The 22,630-nt window shown below is 40.5% G+C and overlaps 1 protein-coding gene across 2 annotated transcripts in view; it reads left to right on the plus strand.

Moving 5' to 3' along the window:
- neurl1b (neuralized E3 ubiquitin protein ligase 1B) overlaps window positions 1-22,630 on the plus strand; it is a 39,334-nt gene that overhangs the window by 14,569 nt on the left and 2,135 nt on the right. The window contains exons 1-3 of one of the 2 annotated variants that reach the window (XM_057349969.1): window positions 14,055-14,563; window positions 18,325-18,891; window positions 20,955-21,680. In XM_057349969.1, coding sequence (XP_057205952.1) covers window positions 14,533-14,563; window positions 18,325-18,891; window positions 20,955-21,680 — 1,324 coding nt within the window. In that variant the 5' untranslated portion in view covers window positions 14,055-14,532. Of the gene's footprint in view, window positions 1-14,054; window positions 14,564-18,324; window positions 18,892-20,954; window positions 21,681-22,630 lie in introns of those variants that run through there. The other variant, XM_057349968.1, reaches the window with a different exon arrangement.

Raw genomic sequence — 22,630 nt, forward strand, 5'->3', positions numbered from 1 at the left:
CTGAAACTATTTGTTTCCACCTCATCCACTCTCCCTCCACTCCAGTGGTATTGGGCAATACTTGGCTCGCCAGGCACAACCCCCACATTGACTGGAGGACTCATGAGGAATGGAGTGTTTGCTCTGCTAATTGTTTGACTTCTGCTTTTTCACCATTGTCTTCTGCTCCTTTGTTAAAGGAGATCCCCATTAATCTCACGGGGGTTCCTGCAGTCTATCATTATCTGGGAGCGGTATTTAGTAAGTCTCGAGCATCGTCTCTTCCTCCTAACCGCCCGTACGACTGTGACATAGAACTGTTACCTGGCGCTTCTCTACCTAAGGGGCGCCTTTACTCACTCTCCGGTCCAGAGAGGGAAGCCATGGAGAGGTATGTGGCCGATTCTCTTTTGGCTGGTATAATCCGTCCCTCCTCCTCTCCTGCTGGGGCGTGGTTTTTCTTTGTGGAGAAGAAAGATGGTTCCCTTCGTCCCTGCATAGATTATCGGGGTCTGAATGACATCACGGTCAAGAATAGCCATCCCTTGCCATTGATGTCTTCAGCCTTCGAACTCTTGCAGGGGGCTACCATCTTTACGAAGCTTGACCTACGCAATGCTTATCACCTGGTCAGGATTAGAGAGGGGGACGACGGCCACTTCGAGTATCTTGTGATGCCTTTTGGCCTATCGAATGCCCCGGAGGTCTTCCAAAGACTCGTCAATGACGTGCTCAGGGACATGGTCGATCGTTTCGTTTTTGTCTATCTCGACGACATTTTGATCTTTTCCCGCAACGAACACCATCATGTCCAGCACGTCAGGCGGGTCTTAAAGAGGCTACTTGAGAATCGCCTATATGCCAAGGTGGAGAAGTGCGAGTTTCATGCACACTCGGTTCCGTTCCTGGGGTTTATCCTGTCACCAGAGGGCGTGTGAATGGATCCAGCCAAGGTAGATGCGGTTGCGAATTGGCCCACCCCAGAGAGTCATAAAGCGGTCCAACGATTCCTGGGGTCTGCCAATTTCTACCGGCGGTTCATTCAGGGTTTTAGCCAAATCGCTCTCCCTCTGTCCAGCCTCACCTCCACTTTGAGACATTTTAGTTGTTCACAACAGGCTCAGGAGGCTTTTTCCAAATTAAAGAGACTTTTTACGTCTGCACCCATTCTGATTAATCCTGATCCGTCTCGCCAGTTCATAGTGGAGGTGGATGCTTCTGAGGCAGGGGTGGGGGCGATTTTGTCCCAACGTTCTCCCTCTGACGACAAGGCACATCCTTGCGTGTTCTTCTCCCACCAACTCGCCCCATCGGAGCGGAATTACGACGTCGGCAATAAGGAGTTGTTGGCCGTGAAACTCTCGCTGGAGGAATGGCGTCACTGGCTGGAGGGGTCCAAAGTCCCGTTTTTGGTTTGGACCGACCATAAGAATTTGGAATATATCCGCTCCGTAAAACGATTAAATTCTCGGCAGGTCCGTTGGGGCTCTTTTTTTTGGTCGTTTCAATTTTGTGATCTCTTACCGTCCGGGGAGCAAGAACGGGAAACCGGACGCGCTCTCGCAGCTGTTCGAAGTCCAGACCGCCTCCCCGGGGCCCATGGTGCCTTCCGACCTTCTGGTCACTGCGGTCTCTTGGGAGGTGGAGTCTAAGGTCCGCGAGGCACTCGACGGCGTTACACCTCTGGCCGGTTGCCCAGAAGGGTTACTTTTTGTTCTGCGGTCGGTTCGAACCAGCGTCCTCCAGTGGGGTCATTCCTCCAGTCTTGCTTGTCACCCTGGAGCTACTCGTACCCTCTTGCTAGTCAGACAGCGGTTTTGGTGGCCGTCTATAGCGCGGGACTCGCAGGACTCTCGGTCGCTTGTTGTTTTGGTTTTTGGTTGTTTTAGTTTTCTTTTCTCATTTGCTGGTTTTCTCCCCTGTTTCCCCGTTAGGCTACTCATGAGGCTGATTTGCTCATTACCCACACCTGGTTATTTTTTTGCCACGCCGCTATTTAACCTTCCCTTTTCTTTCAGTTCCTGCGGCGATGTATTGTTTGTTACTCGTGTCTGGATCTCTAGCTGTGTGAGCTTCTCTACATTTTCTTCCAGAACACGGAGAATCGGATTTAATCTCCATACTTACGGACAGTGGGGACTATTCATAAGTGCTGGCTTTGGACTCTTCACTGGCTCTGCTTTTCCTCGCCATAGCTCGCTCCCTTTCCAGACTAGGATTACAAACGGACTTTTGTTTGCTTACTGAGCTATGTCCAGGAATTCCCTGACACTTTTGTTTGCTTGGTTTACCGTGTACCAATAAACGCTATTTTTGATTCTCTCCCGCATCTGAGTCATATATATACCGTGACAATGGGCCACCTAGTGGATTTTTGCAATATTGGAGCTAAAAAACTGAGAGGGGTATCTGCAGGTCGGAGAACTGGGCGTACCGAAAGGTGGGGGCGTGCCAAAAGGTAGGGGAGTGCCGAAAGGTCTTTTCAATTGGACACGAAAGCTGCCTGTTCAACATCAGCTTAAATGCTATTGGCCTACATCTAAAGACACTTTTTCACTGTGCTGTTTTTGTATCGAAGATTTTAAATATGAAACCAAGAATCTGCAGTTGATTTATAAAGATACTAGTGCCTACTTTAAAATTGGGCCCTATGCGAATCTAATGTGTGAGTTCTCTGTAATCACCGGGCTGTTAGTGCCGCCAAGAACAGCTTGATGGCAGCAAATACACCTCAAATTGGCCGCTGCCTCTAATATCACTTAAGTGGTAATAGGATTATTAGCCTAGTTTTGGTTACGTTTCATAATGGTCAATCATTGGTCTGATGAATCTATTAGTTTCGAGACTAATCATTTTGACTGAGGTCAGTCAGAGTTTCATAACTATACACAGCCTGGCTGTATGTATTTATTAGTTAAACGTAGTCTTGGAGCATTGCCTGTGTACTTTTGACTGAATTGTTTTTCCCTGTGTTTTGTATTTGATTAAAAATGAAAATAATCACATTTACCTTAACTAAAAAGTAACACCTGCTACTTAAAAAGTAGCAGGTGTTAATGTCATATTGCGTTTTATTGCAAATGTAAAATGAAGGTACAGGGCATAGGCGCCGATCCTGTGGGTGCTCCGGGGCTAAAGCACCCACGGAAATTGCCGAGCACCCACGGAAAAACGGCATGTGTTTCTCAATCAATTTTAACCAATCAAAATGCTTTTAAAAATAGGGTGCCTCTCTGATTGGTTGATCTTACGAGTCGTAATTCAGATAGAGTGGTTGTCCTTGCAAACAGCAGTGGACATTGTTAATCATTGCAAGAATGTCAGTTTGTCTTTAAATTTCGTGTACAAATGGACAGGTTCGTGATTAAAAGAAAAACTTCAATTGACCCTAGCGTCTCTTCAGTAAGTAGCAGTGTTGCTATTTCTTCAAGTGAACAGCCGTTGTCGTCGACATCATCAAGTAATGACAGCAGAAGTAACGTTAAAGGCGGGAGGCAGAAGCAGTCTCGAACATATCAAGAAAACTGGAAAAAAAACATTTCCCTGGATAGCATACAATGCTATCAAAAACAAGGTATTTTGTGTGAAGTGAACATTTAAGTGAAAATGTTTAGTGTGCATTATTTATACAATACAAAATTTACAGAAGCTGTTAAAATGTTTTACACTTTCTTGTGTATGCTCTGCTGTAAAGTAAGTAGCCTAATATACAGAATGAATTGTTCGTTGTGAGTTTGAAAATATTTTAAGTTATAATTTGCTTATGAAAGAATACATATTTGGTGACGGTGGTTGGGGCCTGTGGGGGTGGGGTTTGGTTTCGGCGATGTGAGCACCCACTGGCGAAAAAAGAAATCGGCGCCTATGGTACAGGGGATGCACATATTGGATTTGAACTATTTAGAAATAACTGATATTTAAGGCGATAAGTGTCACAATCAAATGTGAATTACAAATATTATTTAAAGGGTGGTACAATGTCTCTAAAATAAAACTTACAACTGCACTAGCGTTTTACACGTTCAAAATAATTGACTTTCCTTGGTGTCATGATAGAATAACAACATGTCATACTGTAAAAGATATTTCTACCATTTTAGTACAACTATGATTTAGTATATGTAAACAAAAACATGCAGAAAAGACTGAAATACTCATAAAACATAACGACAGCTGCTTCTAGATGAGTGAGAGCTATTTACTTAGGCCTACCTTCTGTAATTTTTTATTAAGCAATTTAGCAAAAACACAGACTTCTCTTATACATTTACATTTATGCATTTGGCAGACGCTTTTATCCAAAGTGACTTACATTGCATTATCCTATACATTTATACCAACCCACAACCTTGCATTGTTAACGCAATGCTCTTATCACTGAGCTACAGGAAAGCTGATAAAATTTTGTTTCGTTTTTAAGGGCTTATGATCACAAATTCACAATTTGAAACCTTAGCATTACACACCTTATTGCGATCTTCCTGTTTAAAAGAAATGACGTATGTGTGTGGTTAACACTGATTGGTCAACAGAGGTGGGTAGAGTAGCCAAAATCTTTACTCAAGTAAAAGTACAAGTAACTAGAGAAATTGTTACAAAAGCAAAAGTCACTATTTTAAAAATTACTTAAGTGAAAGTAAAAAAGTATGCAATGAAAAAACTACTCAAGTAGCTAGTTACTTAGTTACTTTGTATCTGATTATATAGGCCTACTACATAAAGTTAATATTAACGCCAATATTTTAATATTACATTTTAATCAATATTTTTAATTATCATAAGCAGATATCTTTGCAATATCCTAGAGAGACTAAAGAATAGACAAACACAGAAGAGACAAGCATTTCTGTAAATTTAATCTAGTCCTGATGTCAATGTAGTTTACACAACTTATTTAGAATAATAGACCATGTCAAACTAAAGCATGAACTAAACTCAGAGCATTTCCTAAGATGATCTAGAACATCTGCAGTGCTCTCTTAAATGAAATACACATTTTTGAACAAAGCTCATGTTTTTTCGTGTTGTGTCACGTGTGTGTTGTGAAACGCTCTTACTTGTAAACAAACAGTAAACAGTGAACCACACGCCCATCAACAAGTTTTCTTCCTTCTGTTCTTCAAATGTATATTTCTGCAAGCCCACGTCTCTGTGTCTGACAGGTAACGCGCATGTTGCTGTGTCTGACGAACAGGTCGCGCGGGTGCGCGCATATGGCGGGCATTTATCATTGCTGGCAAACAATATGACACATTTGCAGTTTTGATTGTATAGATATATCCACTTCATCCAACGCTCTTTGTGTTCTGCGTGTTTTTAAGTTTCGCGCTACGAGGAGTGAGTAATCCTGCTTCAGATGATTCAGATCGTGCTGCGAACTGAACAAATTATTTGAACTGATTCATTAGCCTATTCAAATGGTTTTGCCCATTGTTCAATTAATGCTTTCAAAAGAATCGACTCAAAAGAATCGATCACTCGGGAATGCCCGTAAAAAGAGACGACAACCTTGAAATAAACAACGCGTTTTAAAAAGCATATTTTAAAATGAAGGAACGTCAAGCAATGTAAGTTATGTAACGAAGTAAAGGTACCGATTTTCTATTAGAAATTTACTCAAGTAAGAGTAAAAGTACACACTTTTAATTTTACTTAAAAAGTACATATTTTCCAAAATGTTACTTAAGTAAATGTAACAAAGTAAATGTAGCGCGTTACTACCCACCTCTGTTGGTCAACTAAGTTGGGCAGAAAGTGCACCTTTGACCAATGAAAAACCTTTCGGCACGCCCATTTCTCCGACCTGCAGAGACCCCTACTTGAAAAAACTCACAGACACATCAAAATTTGATGTATCAAGACCAAACTTGACACAACAATTGGTGATCCTTGAGACGTTGACTTATGAAATTTTCGGGCTGATCCGTAATTATTTTAAATGTATTTTTTTATAAAAGAAAAACAAAGCTTTTATAGTTTTTTATTACAATAAACATAGCAAAATCACTTACATTTTTTTGTGATTTCTTTTTTTTTAGCAATAATTTCCTAATTTTCTTCTTTCAAAAAAGAATTCATGAGTTACAGCCATTTTAGTGCCAACAGTGGGTTTTCACGTGTAGGCTCAAAAAGGGCTGCACCAGTGAAGAGGTTAGATTTTATTCCATTTTGCTGGAATGATGGCATTCGATGTGAGTCTTGACGTTTAGTGTTCTGAAATTACTTCACCTATCACTTTACAAAGCTTGCATATTGCATACGTCTTGTCAAGCTCCTTCTTACCCTAGAGTTGATAAAATCCGAAGTATTTCCAAAAACTTGTCCTTGCTAAAAATGGGACAGGGTGTATTTATTTTAGCCCCGCCATCGCTGTTGCTGAGCTTAAGGTGTGCGGTCTCTCGACTGTCCGGGTGCCGCACCGCTCTCGCAAAAAAGTTCCGCCGTTTTTGTTTCCGACAACATCACCAATTGTTATTTTAACTAGAAAATCGATTTTTGGAAATCTGTGAATCGATAATAATCGCTAGAGGACTGAATCGCAATTCATATGTGAATCGATTTTTTCACCCACCACTAATGCCCCACAGATGCTCAATAGGGTTTAGGTCTTCACCTTTACCCTCAGCTTCTTTAGCAAGGCAGTGGTTGTCTTGGAGGTGTGTTTGGGGTCGTTATCATGTTGGAATACTGCCCTGTGGCCCAGTCTCTGAAGGGAGGGGATCATGCTCTGCTTCAGTATGTCACAGTACATGTTGGCATTCATGGTTCCCTCAATGAACTGTAGCTCCCCAGTGCTGGCAGCACTCATGCAGCCCCAGACCATGACACTCCCACCACCATGCTTGACTGTAGGCAAGACACACTTGTCTTTGTACTGCTCACCTGGTTGCCACCACACACGCTTGACTCCATCTGAACCAAATAAGTTTATCTTGGTCTCATCAGACCACAGGACATGGTTCCAGTAACCCATGTCCTTAGTCTGCTTGTCTTCAGCAAACTGTTTGCGAGCTTTCTTGTGCATCATCTTTAGAAGAGGCTTCCCTCTGGGACGACAACCATGCAGACCAATTTGATGCGGTGTGCGGCGTATGGTCTGAGCACTGACAGGCTGACCCCCCACCCCTTCAACCTCTGCAGCAATGCTGGCAGCACTCATCTGTCTATTTCCCAAAGACAACCTCTGGATATGACGCTGAGCACGTGCACTCAACTTCTTTGGTCGACCATGGTTGAGGCCTGTTCTGAGTGGAATCTGTCCTGTTAAACCACTGTATGGTCTTGGCCACTGTGCTGCAGCTCAGTTTCAGGGTCTTGGCAATCTTCTTATAGGCTAAGCCATCTTTATGTAGAGCAACAATTCTTTTTTTCAGATTCTCAGAGAGTTCTTTGCCATGAGGTGCCATGTTGAACTTTCAGTGACCAGTATGAGAGAGTGAGAGCGATAACACCAAATTTAAACACCTGCTCCTCATTCACACCTGAGACCTTGTAACACTAACAAATCACATGACACCGGGGGAGGGAAAATGGCTAATTGGGCCCAATTTGGACATTTTCACTTAGGGGTGTACTCACTTTTGTTGCCAGCGGTTTAGACATTAATGGCTGTGTGTTGAGTTATTTTGAGGGGACAGCAAATTTACACTGTTATACAAGCTGTACACTCACTACTTTACATTGTAGCAAAGTTTCATTTCTTCAGTGTTGTCACATGAAAAGAAGATATAATAAAATATTTACAATAATGTGATGGGTGTACTCAATTCTGTGAGAATGTATGTCTAAGACCTGATTCACATCAAAAAACGCATGTGGAAACAAAACGCGTGTTTTACATTATATTAGAATGACTGACATGTGATGTTATTGGTGTTACTGACATGAATTGTGATTGTTGTCTCTGACGTGTTATGTGATAGTGATTGACCAACATGTTATGTAAATTTGTTACTGACGTGTTATGTGATTGACTGGCATGTTATGTTGTTATTGACATGTGATTGTGGTTAACTGACATGTTATGTGATTGTTGTTACTGGCATGTTACATGATTGTTGTTATTGACAGGCTACACGATTGTTGTTACTGACATGTTACGCGAATGTTGTTACTGACATGTTATTTAATTGACTGACATGTGATGTCATTGCTGTTACTGACATGTGATAGGGATTGACTGACATGTAATGTGATTGTCGTCACTGACGTGTTATGTGATTGACTGACGTGTTATGTGATTGACTGGCATGTTATGTTGTCATTACTGACATGTCGTTATGTTTAACTAACATGTTATGCATTTGTTGTTACTGGCATGTTACATGATTGTTGTTATTGACAGGTTACACGATTGTTGTTACTGACATGTTACGCGAATGTTGTTACTGACATGTTATTTAATTGACTGACATATGATGTCATTGCTGTTACTGACATGTGATAGGGATTGACTGACATGTAATGTGATTGTTGTCACTGACGTGTTATGTGATTGACTGGCATGTTATGTTGTCGTTACTGACATGTCGTTGTGGTTAACTAACTTGTTATGCATTTGTTGTTACTGACATGTTACATGATTTTTGTTAGTGACATGTTACGTAATTGACCGACATGTAATGTGATTGTTGTTACTGAGCTGTTTTCTGATTGCGGTTGACAGACATGCAACGAAATTTCGACTGCCAAAAATGTTTGCCTGATAATGGCATTATCGGTTTTTAGCTGAAAAAAATAAAGGCTGAAAATGTAAGCCAAAAATATCTGGAAACCCGTCTCTCAATCTCAACGATTTTACTCTCACTCTAGCCATTATTAAATGGCGATCATGTCACTAACATGTCATAACAACGAAAAAAAACCCAAATCAAAACATTTCCCCTAGTTAATGAAGCAGCCTTGCATAAACATGTGATGTGATGTTTTTATTATTTATGCTTTTATTTATTATTTATATATTTTTATCAATTTAAATAGAACAAATTGAATTCAGTTTAAAATGAAATGCATCTAACAGCCAGACATGCGGTTTACAATTAACATTATAACGCAGTGCTGTTTGCTTTATTTTCATTAGTTGCACCATCCTCTAGGCTTAAAAGACAATGATGGTTTAAAGAAAACTGGTGATCAATAAAGTCTTGTAGTTTTTTCCTTTAACTGAAATAATGACTTAATTAAGCCCTCGTAATCAGCCATCTAGCAATCAGACATAACGTCCTCATAACTACCTGGTTAACAACCACCCGAAACACTGTAGGATCGTGAGAGGGACATTTGCAGGGCCAAGCAGCATTCAACCAGATTTTTTTTTAGCAAACTTTGAAGTAAGTCTTTTTAAATAGCCTCTGGTCACATATACTGTTGCAAACATGGTTAATAGGTCTCCCTTAAATCTCAGCAGAATCAAATTCACCTCTCATTAATCTCAAATTCACATGGCTCCCATTAAATCTTACGATGTGTAAGCCCTATTTAGAACACAGGCTACATTCCATTGGTTTTCAAAAGCAGAAATCTCTGGAATAACAGCATTGTGCCATGTCAATAGGAGAGAGACCTACGTGTCATTCAGGAGGACCGATTTTTTTCACTTTGTAAATAACCCCTTTGCAAAATGAAAGATACTTTGAAATTGAATCGCTGTATTTGACTTTTAAGAACAATTTACAACCTGCAGTTGCACTTTTCCAGCTGCTAAACCTAACACCAATAAAGAAAATTGAGTTGAAACTTATAAATTGGCAGAAACTATCATTACAAGTTATATAGATAAAACTGTTTTTAAAGTTGTTAATGATAGAAACTGTGCGGCTTCCACAGAGCTTTGTGACCTGTTTTGCACTTAGACTGTCATTCACACTGGTTCCCACGTTTAACTGGCCTTTGACCTCAAGAGATCATGTTATTAGTTCCCGTGCGAGACAGTCTCTGAGACCAAATAAAACCACAGTGATGAACTCCTGTTGTTGCACAGCACTAACGCTCCACATCTACAACACAGCCAATATGTGTGCTTCGTAGGAGTTTGATCAACAGAAAGTTTTCTTTTTTGCAGATCTTGGTGAAAAGTCAGTGCAATCAAACATTTGTGTCTGGGATCCATATGTGCATACTAACTACCTCATGCTGATTTCTTGTACTCACGACATTTTGAAGTCACTAACAGTGCTCTCATGTAGCTTGCATACTCCTTTATAACAATAAACAGCGAGAGGCCACGCATTGCTATTCCTAAGTGTCACGCAGTGGAGTGCCTCTAACTGCTGTACAATCTGTGTATCACTGAAACCCAGTAAGTTGGCAATGGCTTTGAATGTGGCTTATCCAATTACAGTTGTTCTATAATTGTCCATTTGTTGTCAAGGTAAATTGGTTATGTAACTTCACGAGGTGGCCAACCACAGGCTGTTCTAGCTGATTCAGGTCAGTTACATATTCCACAACATGTAATAAGATGTCTCTCTGTCTTTTTCCGTGTACAGTAAATGTCTCTTACTGAGTCACTGAAATATTCTAGTGGTATTTGACCCTTGTTGATCACTGGGGTTTGTCCAGCAGGTTGACCTCTGTTGTCAAGGTTCACGCTATCTTGTGCCTGTTTATGTGTTACAGCACTTCAGAGAACATGACACTGAACAACCTTCCACTGCTTGTCAAATGTATTGTCTGATACTCCAGATACACTTAACCTGAAATTTAAGACTTTAAAGACTTTGATGTTTGAGGTCAGTTTCTTACCTTGTTTGTTGTATTTAGAACTCAGTATAACTATGTACTTAAATGTGTATTTTAGCTCAATTTGAATGTATTACTGATACGAGCTTTATAAAAACTTGCAAATTTAGCATCTTGCAGTTATGGAGTAGCATTGAAGTTGGTTGTCCAAGTGCAGGATTGGTTAATAGAAACAGTCGTTTTTCGCCCATCAGATAGGTATGGGTATTCTATACTTGATTGACTGTATTTAGAAGAAAACCAAGGGAGATGCATTAGGAGCGAAATACAAAGAGGTGAATAGAAATGTTTGCATGTTTAACTACAAAGCACAGAAAACAAAGTGGCGCTTTTTAGATCTAGGCTTTAGGATGTTGTGATTTATCTAAAGGTCATATCATGAAAGTCTTAGACCATTTCCCAAATTAGGCTGTAAATTTTAATGATGTGATCTGGTTAATGTGAAACTTTTCATTAAAAAAATACCTTATTTGATGTTTACCACTAAACAAAGCCCACAGCAACACTGTTTTGAATTAATTGTGCTGACATTGTGTCTTCACATACACACATCGCACTTACATGGCATACGGTCACTCATATAATACCTTTAGTGTTTCGCTTATTATTTTACTACGCCACTGCCCCAAAGTAACTACTCAACCACATGCGACTCTAGCCTGGGAGAACATGTGTGATTTCATGCGATGAGAAACATGACATGAATCTACCCTGACAGCTGTAAGATCCCCAATAACAGGCTGAAACCAGCTATGCTTAAAATAGTTGTATAAGCAGCATGCATTTTTTTGGTGTCAGACAATCAAAGGATTGTCTTGCTAGAGCATGTGTCCACTCATCTATCCATATTTATAAAGGTCAAAAGGCCATAGTGAGATAAAGGGGTTCTTAAAGGGGATTATTTACTGTAGTATCTGCTAAAAGTCCACAACGTCCCAGAATGTCCCACAGAGATTTCAATGGATAGTCCCAAAATAAACATTCTCTCATCATTTTTTCACCCCAAGTTTCTTCTGCAGAACATCCCTTTAACATGGTCAATATCACATATTTGCTTACAATTGATTAGTGACCTAGAAATGCGAAATGATTATAAATCATGATTCTAGGCTTTGCACATGCATTTAATGGTGACGTTGTGTCCGCTTAGACATGACTCATTTTGTCATTAGATCCGTGATTTGGGGTTTGGACAAGATTCCCCTGCTGCTCAGACAACCACATGCATTATTCCCAGTTGGCCATCTGCTTAGCATTTCTCCAGCGTCTTTGAATCTTGACGGGAATTATGCTAACGTAACACTTCACAGCCCTAGAAGCAGTCCACCGCATGGCAGCAATTCTGAAACCATAGTCCAAGTCTCACCACACAGTGTGAAAGCATCATCTGTCAAAGAACACAATGCTTCTACGCTGACTTAAGAGCTGTGTTCTCTCTGTGCCATTTCTCTGCACTTTTAAACATATTCCTAATGCTCATGCAAATTTCCTTGCCAAACCCAGTCCTATATTTACCTATTCCAATACGGTCTTGCAAAAATGTAATGCCATGCATGGTCCTTTTGTCAAGTCCCATCGTTCTGATGGCCATCCCTGACCGTGCCGACGGTTTACAGAAATCAAACTGACACATTTGCGTTAGCCGTTCCCAGAGGATAGGTCTGCAGAGCCTTACATTATAATTTCATTAAGGAAACCGAGAAATATATGCAGTGTTTGTTTGTTCTTAGTAAGCCTTGTAAATAATGAGGAAATGAAGGCACGAATGTGCTTGAGATTGAATTACACAATGTCTGATACAAATATTTCTAAACTTGTTTCATCCCAAAACCTTAAAAAAGAATACCATTTTGCCCAAGGTAATAATGAAATAATGAAAAAGAACTACATATACTCTACAAATTCAAGGTTTTTCCAAAAAGCCATTTTTGTTGCATATGCAGACGCTTTAGGTATTTATTGATGAAAATAGATATCATTTTTTCCAAACAAAGAGCTTGTATTCATGTGTTATACTGTTTACAGTGCAAATAGTCTCCGCATCATACATTCTTCCTGTGTAAACCACAGTTGCTGTCGTCTTTTCTTCTACAACTATGACGGACATGTTAAAGAATGTCATTGTCCATTCACTGTCCATTCAGAAGGGTCATGTTTTCTTCTTTGAATATTAAATATATTAAGCTGCATTGCTGGGTAGATTGCTTTGTTTTATAAATCTGCCATTTTACAACACATTCCTACATAGATCTTTTTCATAGTTCATTGTCTTTAATGGAAAAGGCCAAAGAATTCCTATTGCATCAACCGAAGCTAAAAGGCAATCCTAAATGATTGGACATTTTCACATGCACGGCTATGAAATGAACATGCTACCATCTGAACGGTCACAGCAGGTGACACATTGTGTATAATGTGAGGATGAACTCATTGGAGTAGATTTGGGCAGATTTGATAGACGTTGGTTGGCCGGCAGCCAGCAATCATGGGCTGGGTCTGTTTGGACAGAGCTCCTCAGAGACAGCTACAGTTCATAAGACAGGAAGCAGCTTGCTGAAGGATCCCAGCGGTCAAGGTTGTGAAGAAAGAGGATGGGGGCTGGGCCGGACAGGGGATTTCCTCATAAGGGCTTGTGTCATATTCAAAAATACCCACAATTATTCCAAATGGTTTACTGTAGTCATGACATATGAAGCTAATGGTTCACTTTTAATGATTTGTTTTGTCTTTAATGCCTCGAGAAAGTCTACTTTTTTACAATTTACATGTTATTGTAATTAACTAAAAAATAAAACTATAAAATACGAAATCACAATAGTCTTCTGATTTAAGCAAACAATCTGTTTTCCTGTAGTAATTTGCATTTTTACCTTATTTAGTTGCAACATATAACACACTTTCAAAATGTACCATGGTACACATAGGTACCACATGAAGGGTATTTTAGGGTATTTTAGAGTATCATGTTAATACACAGGAATGTAGTAAATATGCAGTACCATAGTGTCATGGTGGTACAGCGACAGAAAAATTATAGTAGTGTGGTAAACATGTTTTTAAACAAGACCAGAAGGAATTTGTGGTTCTACTATGTTTTTACTACAAATAAAACCATTAAAATTATGGCTACCATGGTTACATTAAAATGAAATAAGCATGGTTACATTTCAATAAAGACTATAGTTTTGTATTGCTTGCTTCATATGGGTAGTATTGTGAGTTTTCTCGAAGAAAGCTGTCTACGCTGCAAAATCCAGTTTGTGGCATCGCGTCACATAATTTCATTCTTGTTATAACACAATAAAGGGCGCGCACACCGGTGGACGCGTTCTTGCGTACTGGATGCGCGGTTTTAATTGTGGCTATAGGAACACTTGCGTCGGGAGAGCGTCTGTAGCTGTCTCGCTGCTTTTTCTTTCAGCGACATCAGCGTTGCGTTTATAACTTTCGCTCCGTGACGTCCAGCTGTTTGTAAACGAGAGACTCCGCGCTAGGCACTACTATTTTCACATCCCGCGCGCCCGGCTCCGGGTGCGTTCTAGCTGTTCGCATCGCGAGTGTAGATGCGTTTTACGTTGAGCGCGTGCGGGGAGGGTTCAGCTGGCCAATGCGCCAATATACGCTAACGGCTTAAAGAGCCGCTTCAGTGTGCATGATAGGATGAAGACACCGCAACTGTCGGACAATTCGTTAACACGTAGAGATCTCACACAGCTACAACTGCGAGAATAGTCGGAACGTCTGATAATAAATGGACAGACCAGCAGCTTTCGCGATTCACTTGTCACCGAGCTGGAGGAATTATTGGAAGTAATGGGGAATACAACACCCAAACCATTATTAGGTAGGATAAAGCTTGTTTGTGCATAGCTGATTTGTCCGATAACATAAATTGTTTTATGGCATTGCATACAAATGGTTTCATGTCTTTATGTACAGTGCGGACACTGTCATGCTTTATTATGCGTCCGCGTCTGAACTATATTGGGCTTCAGCGCGCGCTGCGTAGGAGTGAGAACATGACGGGTGATGTTCAAGTTGATCGGAGATCCTGCAATGATGAAAGATATTCTGCTCATTAGGCATAATTTAACCCGTAATGGTTAAATTTTCGTTTTGTGTTCATGTTGAGTTGTGTTGGGCAAATAAGGCATAGTGAACATTTGTAGAGGAAAGCAAGCACTGCATGTGTGGAGTCTTCTTTGGGTTTGGATATTCCTTATTTGGCTGTATTTACGCTTTAGGTCAGCCAAACACATGATTCTATTCTGTAATAATAGACAGATTTATTAGCCCTGATGAAAGAGTTAATGCAGATGATTAACTGTAAGTGCTACAGAAGATGAAGGGCCATCCATGGGAAAAGCTATAGCTTAGTGCATCTAACAGTGCATCTTATTTGTTCTTCATGCATCTCTATCTCCAGACTGGCCTCAAGCACACCATATGGATACATCATTTCCATTCAGAGCCTAGATTTATCCTGCTGGTTTGATGTTCACAGTTTGATGTTTCACAGCCTGCTGAATATTGGAGCATAATATGTGTTTCAGAGCAGTGAAGATCATTGACCTGTCGTGAATATTCTTTGTTTTGGTATTTACAAATCAAGCTCTATCTGGTATCCATTATAGGATCCTATCTCATTGTGTGCTTAGTCCCCACCCTCCAGTAACCAGTTCTGCCCACAGCAATCACATTGAACTGCCTCTGTTCTGTCATGGGACTTTATAAATGCACAACTTACATGACTGCATTTAAAGTAAGTAGATACGTTTGACAGCATGCTAAGAGGCATTGAAGAAAGTCTATTTAAAGGTTTCTTTAAGAATGTACGAATCTAATGTCTTAGCATTCAGCTCTAGACACAACCAGTTTACTCTTTCAGCTTTAGAAAGCCATGGTGATGATAGGGCGTGTCATTGAATGGATAGTGTTGGAACAGGTAACACTACATTTTTCAAACACTTCTGAAACATGAATACATTTGTTATGTGCGTCACACGTGTGTTGTGGACATCTCTGACCTGAAGGATGGAAAGTTATGGACGGTGTGCTCTGAGGCTTTATTGAAATGTCTTTATTGAAATAACTCAATACATAAACAATCACAACCATCAATGCTTAACACAGATGTGGGTTGCAATACATTTATACTGTTATAAAATGAGAGACAACTAATATAATGATGGTATAATAGATTTTTTAATATATATATATATATATATATATATATATATTGGGGGGGGTTAGATGTATAAATTATTTTGTTTTACGTTAACATGGATTGTGACAGTGATAGACTCAATTGTTAGCCAGATAGAAAATCTTTTGGAGAGTTTCAAAAAGGCCAAATAGATGCTGACTGTTTTGTTGTGAAATTATTGTGTACAGCATTTGTGGAACTTTAACGTGTCATTATTAAGTTTGTATATTTAATGTTCTATGAAATTTGAACCATAATATTTAAATGTAATAGTTATACATACTGTATGTGTGTGAGTGTAGCAGTGTTGTGGTACTTGGCTAATTTAATTCGTCACATAGTTGTTTAATATAATTTCTTTTACTGTATAACCTTGAGAGATTTTCTGTCGTTTACAGCTTAATTTGGAAGGATAGTGAAGAGAGGACAGGGAAACAGTATTCGGGAAAGGAGCACAAGCGTGGACTCAAACTTGGGTCGCCCAAAGAATGTGCCCACTTGGCTATTGGCGCCAACAGCTTAAGAGATTCTTCAAGCTGTAAAAGTATTCATTCAGATTTGATCTATAAGTTTCATCTCACATGATCTGCTGTTGTTCTTGTAGGCGGTGTGTTTGTTGTTCTTTGCTGATGTCCAGTGGCTCAGGCTACAGGCAGCAGTCATTGTTTGGGAACGTGTGGTGAACAACTGTTGCATGGACAGAGCTGTGAACTCGTGTGTGTGTGTGTGTGTGCTGGAGATAGGAGTCAAGTGACCAGACAGTTGTATTGTCATTAGCCTGATTGGATGGTGCAGGCCTATATTTGGAACCAATGAAAAAGCCAGTGGAGTTTATGGCTCTCATCTCTCCTTGAGCCTGTACACAAATCAGCAGAGAGCTCCTTTAATCACACCCTATGAAGAGGTGACTGTAGTATTTTATGACTTCTGCCTTACATCTGTTTATGAAAAAGACTCTTAGACTGCAGCCCTGCTATTCTGGACCGGCCACAAACTCTAATGCAGTTGAGTGCTATGGAAAGTAAAAGGTGAGCATGAATGGAAACTGGTTAAATGGCTCTCACATCCATGTTGGTGTGTCTTTATCCTTCATGAAACGAGTATTTTCATTTCAATGAAGCTAATATCAAAATGACAGTACGTACGCCCAGAACATATACCAACATTCTGACAAAATAAAACAACAGATGCTGTAGATGTTTTTTTGTGTATTATACCATGGTCTGTTTGAATACTCGATTCTGATTGGCTGAAGGTGTGCATTAAACGGTTTAATGCGAGGGTAGTTCCAGTCAGTTTGATCAATGTTTGAAATTAACTGACAAAAATAACTGTCATTTTTACCTGTCTGATCAAAAATGCCACATTAAACCTCAACAACAGCTTTAACTTGGCAAATGACCATGGTATAGCCGTGCATTAAATGGTTTTAATGCACTTCTCCGCTGTGCATTAAAATCCTTTAATGCACGGCTAGCCATGGATTATCCCTTACTTATGTGTCATTTGCTGTAAGTCACTAGTTTTTCATCAAATCGCTGCTTCATTTAATGTAGGAGGAAATGCGAAGATAAAACAAAACAAAATGTCGCAACTGTACGAGGTTTTATAATTTAATTGGTTTGTTCTGCATAATGGACAGGTAAAGATATTATAATGTTGATATATTTAATCCCACAATACGGCAATGTGCAAACAAATCACATTCCTAATAAAAGAAATGTGTGTTTATCAAAATGGAGATACATATTTTTATTATGATGTATTATATAATCCTAAAATAGGAAAATAGGCTTCACTTTGCAAATTACAATTTTCTGTTTGGGTTTTATTTTTCCAAGGTGCAGCACGTGAGATTCATCCAGTTTGATTATGGCTGTGCTAGATCAGGTTTAGGTTGTTTGCTTGTGAATTGCTATTTCAGACACATTCGTCTCTCATTTCAAGCGGTGAAGAAACAGCACAAAAGATTTACTGCTGTTGATGTGGTCTGCTTTGATGCCGGCAGGTCTGTCAACACTGTCAGCATCATATTATTTACTTTTGCTGTTTTTATACTGCTTATTATATACCGCTTCCTGGAATAATGCCTTTTCAGTGCCCTTGAGAGATGAATATAGTAACAAACAGGGCCTTTCAAAGAGCATCATGGATGCAAGAAAATCTGGCCTTTGGTACAAAGGAGTTAACATCACATACCTTCTACATTTGAACAGTGTTTTTACATCATAACATGTCTTTAAGATCATTTTTACTTGCATCACATGTCTCAGATTTTCAATGTGGTCTTACTTTTTTCTAATAATAAATGACTTGCCACGTGAATCATATTTGCTGTTTGTATGCATTACAAGATCGTTTTGATGTTTCTGATGTGTTGTGATATTTTACTCCAACAGATGCCAGTCGACAGCACCGCCCAGTGGCCAGCAGGCAGTACTGCACTATTACCAACAGTGGAGCGGAGCGCCGCACAGCTGCCCCACCGATCAGCATCGATACGCCCCGTTTTCACCCCCACGCCAAGGGCAAGAACATTCGGCTTGACGCCCAACTGCGACGGGCCACACGGAAGAACAGCTTCTGCAATGGCATCACCTTCAGCCAGCGACCCGTGCGCTTGTACGAGAAGGTGCGTTTGCGCCTCTCGGGAATTCACACGGGCTGGAGTGGGGCTCTTCGCTTCGGTTTTACCAGCTTAGACCCCAGCGAGCTTGCCCTGGTGGACATCCCCAAGTATGCTTGTCCCGACCTGGTGACACGGCCTGGAAACTGGGCCAAGGCGCTTCCCGAGAGGCTGGCCATGCGGGACAATGTTCTGGCCTTCTGGGCTGACCGCCACGGCCGGGTCTTCTACAGCATCAACGACGGGGAGCCCATTCTCTTCCACTGTGGTCTGAGTGTTGCCTGCCCACTCTGGGCAATCATTGATATCTATGGAATCACACAAGAGGTTACACTGCTGGGTAAGTCCTCAGATCAGAGAGTCCTCAACTGGTCTGGTCACAATATGAAACTTTGCACATTACTTGTTTTATGGTGAACTGTTCATCTCATCTGAACTATTCATTCAGTCTACCCTCGCTAGTCTACTTGTTGGTTGTTGGGCGGTTAGTTGACTTCAATCTTGCATCTTCATGGCGTCTTTGATCGTGCACGGAGCGCCTTCATAAATTTTTCAGGGAGGCCCCACAGATTTGCGTCATGTCGCAGCTTTTCATAAACTTTAGCAGCTCCAAGTGATGAGGTCAGAGATGAGTCATCTGGCATTTGTTAATCTCACTCTGACACTCTAGCTTTCCTCTAGATAATGGCGAGGGTAGATTCATTCTACGATAGGTATAGACGGTCGTAAGAAGATGGTAAATCTTGTTCTGTCGCGAGATCACCAACTGCTGCTGGCGTGGTAACGGTGAGGGCTTGCCATCCAGACACAAGCCTTTGCAAGCCTGCGAGATACATACCTCATAATGTGGTAAAGTGCAGTGTACTGTACACTCGGGCTTGACTGAAAGGACTAGCAGATAGCCTAAAAAGAGCTCATTTAGCAGGGATTAGATAGTGGCCTCACAGTTTTGTTGGAACTACGTCCAAGGGGCCTTGCGACATACCAAAGGGCCGAATGCCAAAGGAACAGTCATCACGAGCAAGGTGCCACCCTGACCAACTGATTCTACTGAATCTCACACGCTAGATGATCCCCATAGCTCAGGCCAAAGAATTATTCCTCTCTCTCTAAGCTTTCCTACAGCCTTCCTCTTCCCATTACTCAAGGACTTTGTTTACCTTCTGTCTGATGAGATCACTGACCATGTTTGGTCAATGCTGCCGTGTATTTCGCAGAGAAAGACTGCCAGCCCTCCAGAACAGTTGACCAGATCCAGACCTATACACATGTTTTGTCTGGGTTGTCAGTCAGGTTGTTTGGATCGTGAGGATGGACGGACAGATTCATTGATTGTTGATGAGAAATCGCTTTTTTGGGAGCAGACCTTTAGAATGATTTCCTTTATTTGCTTTTTGAACGTTGCTGGTAAATTAGGCTAAATGGCATTAGCATTAGTAAACAAAAATGATCAATTCTGTCTCAAAATAAAAATGTGATTGTCATCATTTATTTTCCTTCATGTGGTTCAAAACCCGTATATGACTCATTTTTCAGTGAAACACTAAAGGTGATATTTGGAGAAATGTCTATGTGGTTTTGTTTTCATACAGTGGAAGTCAAAGGGGTTCAATGTTATTATTTCTTCAAAATACCTTCTTTTGTGTTCTGCAGAAGAAAGAAAGTCAAACAAAATTTTTTAAACAAATTACATTTACATGTATGCATTTGGGAGACGCTTTTATACAAAACGACTTACATTGCATTATACTATACATTTGTTTCTAATTATGTGAAAATTACAACCTTATTGTAAACTGTTACCCAATTAGTACAATTTGTATCCGATTTCTTTCCAGATCCAAAAGTCGATCAAACTTTATCTTTAGAAATTGATGTCTTTGCCTTTTATCCAGATATATTTAATTGTAATTAAATGTCATTTAAAATATGAGTCTTGTGCAGTTGTGTTTGGGGTGTGAACTGAAACACCTCTTTGGGAAGAATTTATGGAGGTTGCGCATGCACAAAGTTTATTGAGTCAGTGCCAGGAGAATCGCTGCTGAGGTCAAAAACCACAAAAGATTAACAAAATATGAATAACTGATCAAACTCAACCCCTTTTCCTGTGAGCGTCTAGTTCCTTCATGCATTTGTTTTTTGTATTAGAATTAGGGATGCACATTAATTGAACCTGAGGGGGCATTTAAAGCAAATGTTTGCAAATATGCTCTCCGGACATCACTTTCGGTCACTACAACAGTAGTTTTGTTGTTTACACTCTTATCCAAAAAACAGATCTGCATCACAAGTTAGATTTGGGATGTGTTTGTGAAGGCACCCTTCCATGCATTTTTGTTATTAGAGCAGAATAATGGGATTCATTTGTTTATCACAGTCACTGAGCTCTCTTTTTTCTCTCAGAGAGCACGTTTGCTGAGAGCGTGGCCACGGGGTGTCTGAGTACCGCTCGACTCAGCGCCTATCTTCCCCAGAGCAACCACGACTCGGCCAATTACAGCAACAACCAGCTAGAGACCAACCAGGCCGCCGCCGCCAAGTTCGCCACACTGCAACTCAGCAGCTACAACCAGCTCAACCCGTGCTGCTCCGCGTCTTCTACGGCTTCATCATCCAACGCCTCCACCACCCAGAGAGCAGCCAGAGGGCTGTCCTCACCCCTCGACAACGACCTGCATTTTCATCCTGTCCGAGGTCCGGACGTCGTGCTCTCCAACGACCGCACGGTGGCGTGCACACACTTTCTGGACAGCAGCAGGACGTTGATGTTCAGCGACAGGCCCGTCCGGGTGGGCGAGACGCTGTACATGGAGGTGGGCCATCTCGGCTTGCCGTACTTTGGGGCACTTCTGTTCGGTATGACCTCGTGCGATCCAGGCACCCTCAATGCTGGCGAGCTTCCAGCCGACCCGGAAGTTCTTCTGGACCGTAAGGAGTACTGGGTGGTGTACAGGGGCTTTCCTGTGCCGACGGCGGGCGACGTGCTCAGCTTTACCCTTCTGGCCAACGGCGAGGTACATCACGGGGTTAACGGAGGGGCACGTGGCCGTCTGTTGTGCGTGGACTCCTCTCAAGTTCTGTGGGCTTTCTTCACGCTGCATGGGGCCGTGAACCGACTCAGGATATTAGGTAAAAAACAAACCATTATAATTCTGCTGTGTTATTGAACCACTATGTTGTTCTTGTTACATGCTACATGGGAAAGGGAATAAACTGTTATTGTGTGGTAAAAGTGTGTAAAATTGTCTTTACACTAGCAAATGTTATTTTTTAGAGTTTGAAGTTATAGTTATGTCACCAAAGTTTGTCCAACCATTTGATTGTTAGTGTATGTTTTGTTAAATCATATATCAAGTTACTTTAAGAACGTAATCAGGTTCATATGATTTGTATAAATATTTTCGAGAATGTATGCTTTACTTATCAATTCAGATTTGTTGCTTTTCAAAATAAAGCTCTTTTCAAAATTTGCATTGTTGCAAAGAAGATTGCAAAAAAGAAACATTGTAGGACAAACCTGAGACAAATAAAAAACATAAATATAGAAAAAATGGCATGCATGGTATTAGCATTAATAACTGTGGAAAATGTATTTAAATGTCTTAATAGTCGGACTGTCAGACATATTATGAAATTATTAAAATAAATTACAACATTTACCACCACAACGACCCAAATGTGTATGAGACAAAGAAAGTGAGAGCTAGCTATATTTCAACATAAGGTTGGAAAAATAGATCACACCCAGGGTAAGAAATATATTTCAGTGGACGACCTACAAATCCTTAGGGCTTCAGGATGACACTTGTGTTCCAAAATAAGTCTCTTTTTATGCCTGTAATTTCTTCAATTGGTGTATGCTTTCTTTTTTCAACGTATGTATCATTTGAGGCGTATGCTCTTTATCAAAAGGAGTGTGATATTTTGGAATGTAGTCTGCTATGATGTATTCAATTTTTTTTCAGATAATAATAATGTTCAGTGGTAAGTCAAGATCTTCAGTTAGGAATCAGTGATAAATATAATGTCATTTGAAAGTAATACAGGCAGATGAATAATGTTTATTACTGTTTGTGTCC

Source organism: Triplophysa rosa, linkage group LG13, assembly GCF_024868665.1.
Source record: "Triplophysa rosa linkage group LG13, Trosa_1v2, whole genome shotgun sequence".
Taxonomy (NCBI): Eukaryota; Metazoa; Chordata; class Actinopteri; order Cypriniformes; family Nemacheilidae; genus Triplophysa; species Triplophysa rosa.